General features: G+C 38.8%; 1 protein-coding gene and 1 long non-coding RNA gene across 2 annotated transcripts; one reads left to right on the top strand and one right to left on the bottom strand.

Annotated features, from left to right (window-relative positions):
• Window positions 1-1,459: 1,459 nt before the first annotated feature.
• LOC109964978 (uncharacterized) lies at window positions 1,460-3,408 on the top strand. Its single transcript, XR_002275578.1, has 3 exons — window positions 1,460-1,531; window positions 1,704-1,790; window positions 3,313-3,408. It is a non-coding gene; the product is annotated as an uncharacterized LOC109964978 (long non-coding RNA).
• Window positions 3,409-4,316: 908 nt separating this feature from the next.
• On the bottom strand, window positions 4,317-8,731 carry ppie (peptidylprolyl isomerase E (cyclophilin E)). Its single transcript, XM_020608551.1, has 10 exons — window positions 8,634-8,731; window positions 8,016-8,114; window positions 7,870-7,913; window positions 7,467-7,493; window positions 7,266-7,347; window positions 7,080-7,183; window positions 6,867-6,990; window positions 5,829-6,014; window positions 5,602-5,744; window positions 4,317-4,497 (listed from the first exon to the last, which is right to left on the bottom strand). Exons 1-10 carry the CDS (start codon window positions 8,662-8,664, stop codon window positions 4,429-4,431), a joined length of 909 nt encoding a protein of 302 aa, XP_020464207.1. The 5' UTR covers window positions 8,665-8,731; the 3' UTR covers window positions 4,317-4,428.
• Window positions 8,732-9,864: the final 1,133 nt, after the last annotated feature.

Genomic DNA, 9,864 nt, shown 5'->3' with positions numbered 1-9,864 from the left:
AGCCAAACCGAGGGTGTCTACCAGCCTGAAACAAAAAGAGTTACACAAAAAGGGTGAGACAACAGAAACGGACGTGGAATTGATCATTGACATACGAATTCATCACGTTGTATACATATATTTAATGCAAAAATCAGAAAAGACAAGTGTAAAACGAGCACAAAAGTGAGCCCAGCCTCATATCAACCCTGTAAGTTTTAGGTTTTGTAATCAGTAACTTGAAATTCGGCGCTGTACGGAGATAAGATCAGACAACTCCTAAGTTAAATCAGCAAGTTCCCCACCACTTCTGGCAAGTTATCACATTCCGTGCGCATCTAAATTCTCCCGTATACAGCCTACAAAACACAAACAAGGTCGTGTTACCAACCGATTCATTTCTTTACACATGGATTTGGATACTTACAGTTTAAACGCAGTCGTCGCTGTTGAGCGTCTGAGCGGAACAACACGCTTTGGATGAACTTCTCCAGTGTTGGGAACCTCGGCAGACTTCCTAACAGGACCGGAGTGTTGGGGGAGGAGCCTGGTGCCTGTCATGTCTTCTCCCCCCTCAACCTGTTCAGGTGTGGCTCCTCACCAACAAAGAACTTGCTCCTCCACTCAACTGAAGAAAATGGGCGACGTTAAAGTTCCAGGTTGGGCGGGGACGTAGATTTGACGTAAAATACCAAAACACTCCGTTAACTGCGCATTTAATAATTCTATTTCATATCCGCTATTTTCTACGTTTTAGTATGAAACCACTAGAATGCACAATATGACAGCTCGATAAAAATAAATAAAAATAAAATTAGGTTATGTCTATACAAAGCCTTTGGTGACACCCCGTGTAACAGGATTTTATTTTAGTAAACATTAACCAGGGGCCCTTGATGGGGCCCTAAGCAACATTTGATTTCCCAGCCCCCCCATCACCACTACTATTAAGTATTGTCAATGCTTGATCATTCACATACAAGCTGTAAATCTAGGTTTTATTAAGTGTAGCTGTTTGTTTACATCGCATCAGTGTCAACCCAGCATGGTTTGCCCTTCTATGGCATACTGAATATGATAGACTGAAAAGTAGCAAAATAAACCAGCAGACATTTACTGTAAACAAGTTAACCACTGTGATTGCGTTTGGTTTAAAAGTCCAAATGTGCAGAGCAACAGTCAGCAGTTAAATCAAATAAGTGACAGACTGTGCTTGCATCAAAATGCAGTTAATGGCCATTACAGAGCACACAAATGAGCTTTCTTCTGGGCCATTTCAAGTGCTACTGGGGGCCCTAAGCATTTAGTTTGCTTACGCCTTGAGCCTACTCTGATATTAAGATAGAACAAATGTACACATCCATGTTTTTAAAAAGTATATAGATAAATATAGATCCGTTTACTATGTGGACTCCAATATTGTATTACGTTTACAACCTCCATATTACTATATCTTTCAGATGAGTATAGCACAGCAAGATGGCTGCAGACCAAGCTTAGAGCCACAACAGTCAGTCAGCATATGAAGAGTATGTCAGTGGAACCCATTCAGGTGAGCTGAAAGTGTTGAGGACAAACTGTCTAACAAGGTCGTATCAACCCTCTAAGGCACACATTTTGATTTTCTTCATTTTTTTTCTTATTCAGCAGACCATCTAATCACAATTCAGCAATTTTTTATTTGTCCTTTTTCCACTGTACCCTAATTATTTTTGTTGCCTCAGGTCTTCGTTGTGCCGACTGTGACCCAGGCACCACCACTGTGACTACAAAGCAACCGGAGGACCACCGTTGTGTGGTGGATAGACTGGGTGGGCACGGCTTTTTAAAGTCACCTTGGCTTTTCTAAATTTATAAACTTGCATGAATTCCATTGTTCACAAACTATCATTAATAAATGGAAATGTATTATAAAAAATCAAATAAACTGGGATTCCCTTAGGGAAATTACATTACTGAATGCATGGTCACGGATTACCTGCAATTCCTCCACTGACCACCAGGGGGACACTGGTTGAAAACCCTCGTGTTAAGGTACAAAAATACCTAGAAAATGCTGGTTTACCACAACAACAACATTTATATTCAGTTTCATAAGATATCAAAGATTTCACCATGGCTGGGTGTTGTTTTGATCATCAAATGTTATCCATCATATTTAGGCATTCCAGCAACCAGGTAACTGATTAATGGTAACAGGCAACAGATGATAATTGATATGGATTAGTGAAGCCCCTGCAGCCCGACTTCCTACATCTCCTGTTTGTGTTTGCTGCCAGGGGCTTGTTTTGTCTAACAGTGCCAAATCCAAAGATTTTCATTTGACAATGAAAATCTGAAACACTAAGAACCAGAGAACAGTTTACATTTGTAATTGAAATGTTAAAATGATTGATCAGTTATGAAAATATTTGCAGATGAATTTCTTGTCAATTGATTAATAGATTGATTAGCTGTTTCAATTCCTACAAATTCTTGGATGTGATAATGGGTTTGCCAGAGTAAAAATAGAAAAACCATTTCCTGGGGCCAGAGGGGCACTGAGAAGTTTCCTGTTGCCTCAGGGGAACGGCGTGCACTAGAGGGTTAATACAGTACATTAAACAAATACTTGCTCTTCAGTGGTTCAAACTGTTGGAATTAGTTCTTTTCATCTATATAATTAAAAAAAAACAATGTTACTAAAACAAGACTAAAGGAATAAACCATCATCTGAATTCAGTCACCTTCTCTGTGTTTTGTTAGGTATTTTTAGTCAGATAGAAATTAGATAGATACTTTATGTATTAGAAATGTTTAGTGGAGATAGGATGTCTAGTTAGACTGTTAAATGCTTAGTCATGCTTATGAGTTTCTACAGGGTACATCTGGTCAAGGATAACTAGAGAGAAGAGTTGATGACTGTCAGCAGACAGGATGTTTAATATTATTATTATGACGTGTAGAACTGTAGCCTTAGCCATAATATGTTCTTATGTTTAAGTCACGACATGTTACTAGAAGTCTGTGAGAATGTTTTTAGCTACACACCACTTAATCAACAGACACACACACATTGATTTGCTTCATGTTTTGACTACTGCTATGACCAGCTGCAAAGCTGGTAACAGAGACGTCTCGGTTGACGTTTCTGTGTAGTATGGGGCTAGCCCAACCGAGGGGATATAATGTATAGGCCTGGTTCAGCACTGTTTTGAAGTTACTTGGACTGTCTCGTCTCTCAGAGTTAGCAATGGTAACAAGAACCAAAAAGTCCTTCAGTTTATATGTTTGCTTCCATCAAAATGTGACAATGTATATCTATAATTAGTGTGTTCCATGTGTGTCTTATAGGAAACAGCACAAAGGGGACCCTGAAAAGCACCACCACCGAGGGAGCCTCAGCACTGGCTGGCCTTCATGATGTGCCTAGTGCATGCTTTGTTCTCATCGGCCTGATGAACGTCTTCATTCTGTGGTATCGTTCTGAAGTTTTCAGACTCCTGAGACTTATTAAAACACAAAGGCAAAATCTAATTTAAAGGTACATTACCTAATCAGACATGACTGTTGTCCTGACACAGCTTGTGCAGCACTCTTTACTGTGTACTCCAGTATACTATGTAGCCTGTAGTGTGGTGACTACATTTTTTATTTCAAATAAGTGAGAAATTCCTTTAAAAATCATTGTTTGATGAATGAAGGGTCCAACTGTAAAACTGTCACAACCAGAAAAGATTTACTGTGATCACTGACAACCTTCTTGGGACACTCGGCAAGTGTTGTGTAATATGTGTACACAGAAAGTGAAATAATCTTTTGGCAAGTAAGATACACAGATCTAAAGCCACAGTGTCTTCTTTATACCTACTGTTTCAAACTGTGTACATCCTTAATATAAAAACTTCAAGTGGGTTGAGTGTTAAATGTAATATTTCCCAGGCTTCAACCTCCCTGCTTTACATCATTTCATAGCAGAACCCAATTATAAAGGTTTTCTTTTCCTGTCCATATCTAATGCACATGACATAGCACTGTCAAACCATTCTCACATATGTTCTCATCAGACGATTCAACTGTAGTAATTCGAGGCCAGGTTTTAGGACACACCATCCCCCATCATCACAGGAAATCTGTCTCTGCACGTCTTTTTTCTCAGGGGACTCCGAGCATCAGGCAGCCAGGATGTTACATGTTCTCAGAGACTTTTCTACAACAGTCGTTTTGCATTACAGATAGCAAAGGACTAGATAAATGTTTATATATAAATGTTTTTTTAAAACGTATGGAGATCAATTCATTTCACTTTTAAATGCTCAAACATGCATCAAGCTGAGGTTTCTTTATTAAAAAAAAAAATGTTTATTGAAATATTTACATGGCAGAAGATGTGGGTTCAAAGTATGAAAGACTATGAACACACTCATGCTCTCAGACACACAAGCAAACAAGCACACACGTCTTCTTCATTCACACATACTCTCCACAGTCTGAGATGATCACTTTCTGCTTCGTTTTGCCGTCCTTTGTTCCCTGCGCCTGCAGAAAGAAAACAAATCAACTAGATCCAGCAGTTACTTGCTAAAATGCAGTTAGATTTTAAAAGCTTTTATTACAATATGTATGTATTATGAATATACAGTAGCATAACACCCAGGGTGCTGTTTGAGTTCCACATTTACGGCTACAATCAGGCTAACACTTCTTAACAGAATGATCAAAAATATGCTTTTTTGCAAGTTAAATCAAGGTGAATTGTACAGAAATCCACAATAAATTTCAGATAGATGCTAATTTAAGTTTGGTGTGCTGTATATACCAGCACTACTCAAATGGCAGACTCTGGCCCAGACCTGGACCCAAAGGGGTTTCTCTCCGGACCACAAAGTGTGTCACATTAAAATCATAATAAGCCTTAGTTTGACAAGATTTTTTAAATAGGCGTGGGGGGGTCTACAGCGAGAGAGAGTTTACAATCTCAGAAATGTTGATGGTGAAAACCGAAGTTTTCACCAACACTCCTTCATTCTACCTCGCTTCTAGAAATGTATCAAGATTAATATTCTGCTCTGCTCTGAGTCTGTGGTGGTTGTGAAGAGCTAAACGCCATTACAAAATAAAATCCAGGTGATTAAAAAAACCAAACTTAACTATCCTTGTCCAGTCCTCCACAGCTCAAGCACATACAAGAGGTTTTTAGGAAACATGAAAAGCCATCTAGTGAGGTGAGGGGGTGTCAAGGAGCACTTAAATTTAGCTGCTAAAATGCTGCTAGATCTTCCATAATCAGTCATTCAAGCTTTGTATAGATAAAACCTTTCATACAAGTTCCTGCTTTCAGAATGCTTTACAGATAACAATAGGGTAGAATAAGGGCTAAAAGGATATTAATCAAATGATACAACTCAATAAAATGAAGATAAACTAAAACAAATATAAAAATAATAATGAAAAATAGCTCTATATAACAAATTATAATTATAAATCCTGATAAAAAGTTCCAATCAAAAGCCAAACCAAACAACACTTTGAGCTGCTCTGAGATCCTTTGACTGTTCCTACATAACTGAGGAAAAAGACTTTGTTGAAAGTATGAAACAAATTCTGAGGTGTAATAGTCTTATATAATAGTCTATCCCTTACTTCCATTGCACGAAGCACATCCATCCCCTCCACCAGCTCTCCAAACACCACGTGTTTGCCATCCAGCCAGTCGGTTTTGTCAGTAGTGATGAAGAACTGAGAGCCATTCGTGTTTGTCCCCGAGTTGGCCATGGAGAGCTGCCCTGTGTGCACGAGAGACAAGCTTTGGCCAGTTAGCCACAGGACCTGCTAGTCAACACAAACCATACACTTCACCACACGCTCACCTGGAGCGGTGTGTTTGAGGACGAAGTTTTCATCATCAAACTTGCGGCCATAGATGGACTTGCCGCCCGTGCCATTGTGGTTGGTGAAGTCGCCTCCTTGGCACATAAACTGGGGGATGATGCGGTGAAAGCTGCTGCCCTTGTAGCCAAAGCCCTTTTCATGTGTGCACAAGCACCGGAAGTTCTCTATACAGCACAAGAAACGATCCTTATGTGACTTTTTTATTAGGTATTCTTTACATATTTAAAGTTGATTTTGTTGCCCTTTCTAAATTTAACAGTGTGGAGCTAAATATACATAGTATATAACATGAACAAGTACATCCCTGTACAATATCACTTAAATGTCAAAAGAATCAAAATTATATGAATTTACAGGACCTGTTACTTCTAAGTTGAACATTAGGGTGTTTGCTCTTGTATAAAAAAAACCTGTCAGGTTTACTATAATAAAAATACAGGCTCCCCAGTAGGATCTCAATGCTAAAGTGTCAGCAGTACTGACACTCAAATCTTATATTTTTAATAGTTTACTCCTATACCGCTGCAACTTGACTGATTGTTGGGTGGTCGCCAATCTTCCTCTACCCTTTTCCATTTTTATGAGTCTCACAGTCAGGTTTTTCAGTTCCTCTGGCAACTGTTTTCCAGGTGATGCCATCATGCAGGCATGTAGACAGACACAGCCCACAGGTCCAAAACTGAGAACGTTCATTTTATAACCATGCTATACAATTAGGATGATTAGAAACACAGGTGTACTCGTGTACTCAGTGGTCACAGGTTTTCTAACCTGTGTGTCAGTGATCACTGGTGTATTCACTTTTCTTGCATTGAGCTTCTACTTTGGGACCCGTATTTTCAATACTCTATTTGTCAACTTAAAAACAATGCAATTACTGAGAGATCATACAATTTTGAATCATTTGACACTTAAGTGATCTTACACAGAGGCGTACTCTCCTCTGCTGTATACCATATACATGTGTCTGACCAAAGGTTGATGGCAATAGGCTTCCACTGAAACAGCATACAGACCTGCTGTCATGGGAACAATGTCAGCACGAAGGAGGAAGCGTAGTCTTCCAGCTGGTTTGTTGCCAATCTTGATGTCCATGTAAACCTGGGGATTAACTCGGCCCTTTTTCGCTGGGGGCTCATCCTTAAACAACAAATTATAATCCAGTTCACTATCCTAACACAGTTAGAAGTCAGAGGCCCCAACACACTTTAGATAGAAAGCCATCTCACCTCCTGTGTTGCAGTGTTGGTTGCTTCTCCTCCTGCTTGATCCCTCTCAGCCTCCTCTGAAGATTTTCCTGCAAACTTCTTCAGCCAGTCATCATCCGACCACACTGGAGGAATTGAAATCAGAACTAAGAATTTAAATTGAAGTTCAGGCAAAAGTGTCCATTACCAGGTTTTCTCCTTATTCACCTGGTCGAGAAGAACCTTCTTTGATTCTCATAGGCTTGGCGATGTTGACCCGGATAGTCCGTCCAAAAAGCTCAGACTCATTCTTGTAGAGAAAAAAATATATTTAGAGAGGAAGCTCCATGTTTTTAAACTTTTGCCTAAACTCCGATAAAAAGGTCTCAGATAAAACTGCACCCGTGTACAATAACATGATCCACTTACCATGTTATCAATAGCTGCTGCCGCATCCTACAGACAACGAAGAGCATGAACTAGTTATGCACATAAAAATATTTACTATAAGAGGTCTGCAATGTGTATTCATTTGCTACGTGCACACTGGATAGCATTCCAATGAAACAGTTTCTACATTGCACTGATAAATCTGGTCCATTCATTTTCATGTTTATATTCTAGAGCAGAGTCACATTAATAACTGGGACCCAACCCTCCACATTCAACTGTCTTCCTTCCCCAAAGTGTCTCTTATGTTTAATTTCTAAACATAAAAGTAGATTCATGTGGTAAAAGGTTTACACTAAGCAGCCAGACTGCTGTGTACTGCAAACTGAAGGTGTGTTCATGTAAAAAATGTACTATAACCAGCACTATAACCAGTACATACCTCCGCCAGCTCAAACTCAATAAACGCAAACCCTCTGTGCTTTTCTGAAAATAAAACACAAAGTACATTATTATATAGCCTGATATTGAGCTCACTCGTAGTGTTTAATGTTACATCATACACAACAGTGCCACTCCTGGTCTCACCCGTTTCATAGTCTAAAGGTATCTGGATGTCTGTGACGTCTCCAAAGGGGATGAAAGCTGCATGCAACACCTTCTCGTCCACCTCCTCTGCCAGGCCGCCTAACAGACACACACAGCACCGACAGTGCGCTAATCAACATTACAATATGCGACTTGACAGGTTGACATAGGTTGACTTGACATATGCAGGTTCAGAGGGCACGTGTTGCGTTCACGACTGGACGGAGATTTGACCTTTATTTGGAATTTTCATTTGCGTACAAATTCAATCAATTCATCCATCCATTAATTAATTAATTAATTAAACATTTCTTAAAAGACTCAAAGTCCATTACATAACCTGATATAACGCGCTGTAAAATACTTTTCGAGACTTGACCGTTACAACCAACACGGTTCAAAACAGTTCCCATGTTTTGAGCCGACGAGTAACGATACATGTTTTGCCGGTGCCCCGGGAAACCTTATGGCTCTCCGTTTCGTTTTGAGGTTATATTTAAAATTCATCTATGACTGTGTTTGCTGAGATTTTTTAAAGGTAAAGTCCTGTGCACGTGAGCGAAATTTACTAAAACATCATAACTTTATGTTACTTTGTGAAAAATAATAACAACTCACCAATATACAGCACTCGTTTGTTGGAAGCCATATTGGATTTATCCTTTCAACTTTGACCCCAGCAGCTCCATGAAACTAAAGCCCGCATCTAGTCTAGTTGGCTGTAGCGCCACCTGTCGGATGAAACCACTCAGCAGCCTAGTCTTAACAGTTCTTAAGGTCATGTTTGGCGTTTTTCATTTAAGTTATCCTTAAAATAACAGAGTCCGTTTTTCTCTATCTCTCGGTTTCAGCAAATTCACGAATATTCCAAAAGATAGAAGTCTGTTTGTTCTTTCGTCATTTTTGTAAAACAAAATCATGTGGTTTTCCAAAATAACAAAAATAATAAGCAGTGCATTGTGTTGACCTGATTTCCCCCCTCAAAATGTATAGAAATTGGACAGGATGAGAGTTAATTTAATTGTTTGGGTCTATTTTTTAAAGCTAAAACAGAGGTGTAAAAAATTAATTTAAGAATGGCTGAATCCCATTGAACTGTTTCTGTGAAGGCATTTTTCACAGCACACACTGACTTTTCATAGGAAAATGTGTTACATTAACAATAGCTCTGTTCTCTTCTGCTATCCTAGGCCATGAGGGTGTGACAGCACATGTACAATGACCCTGGAAATACAGGAACTAAACTGAATTACTACTGTGATATTTCAAAAGGGCTGCCATTTAAAAGGTACAATTCAGTGTAAACAGTTATAGTTTTAGGATAACCACCTTATTTTAGTTCATTTTTTTTAAATGATATGTTAAGCACCACTTTCATACACTTTATAAAGCGCTTACAAGTTGGTCATTTACCACTGCACTATCAGTTACTAAATAATAATAAGAGCAACTTGTGAAAAATCTTTATTCTTTTATTACAGTCTTTATTCTCTGCCAGCATGACACTGTGTAAAGGTCTTAGGTTTGTCATGTCCACTGAAGAGTTCAACCTCTGGCGTTCCAGAAACGAGCTGGGGAAAATGTGGACAAAATCCTTATATTATATACCTTACATCTATAAAATAACTACATGATTTATTAACCATTTTTAAAAACTTCAATTTAGGTTGATAAATTAAAATGGTCACTTAAGTCTTTTGTGCAAAAAATATCTAGTTAAGAAGCAAACTTAAATGTTTTATTTTCCCTTATGTTGTTTGTGTCAAGTATCTATCCAAAGGGGGAACACCCTAAAAAGATATCAGTTTAACCCAGACAAAACATTTGATACTTGGCATTATATCAGTGG

This window comes from Monopterus albus, unplaced genomic scaffold (assembly GCF_001952655.1).
Source record: "Monopterus albus unplaced genomic scaffold, M_albus_1.0 scaffold94.1, whole genome shotgun sequence".
In the NCBI taxonomy this organism is placed as follows: Eukaryota; Metazoa; Chordata; class Actinopteri; order Synbranchiformes; family Synbranchidae; genus Monopterus; species Monopterus albus.
Note: the sequence above shows the minus strand (reverse complement) of the source record. Positions and strands in the feature narration are given on the sequence as shown.

What these genes read in the sequence shown, in the direction of transcription:
- ppie (XM_020608551.1), bottom strand. Translation starts at nt 8,664, where the DNA reads ATGGCTTCCAACAAACGAGTGCTGTATATTG. An exon ending in CAAACGAGTGCTGTATATTG is followed by an intron (nt 8,115 to 8,633) that starts GTGAGTTGTTAT and finishes TGTGTCTGTTAG; the next exon opens with GCGGCCTGGCAGAGGAGGTG. An exon ending in CCAACACTGCAACACAGGAG is followed by an intron (nt 6,991 to 7,079) that starts GTGAGATGGCTT and finishes TTGTTGTTTAAG; the next exon opens with GATGAGCCCCCAGCGAAAAA.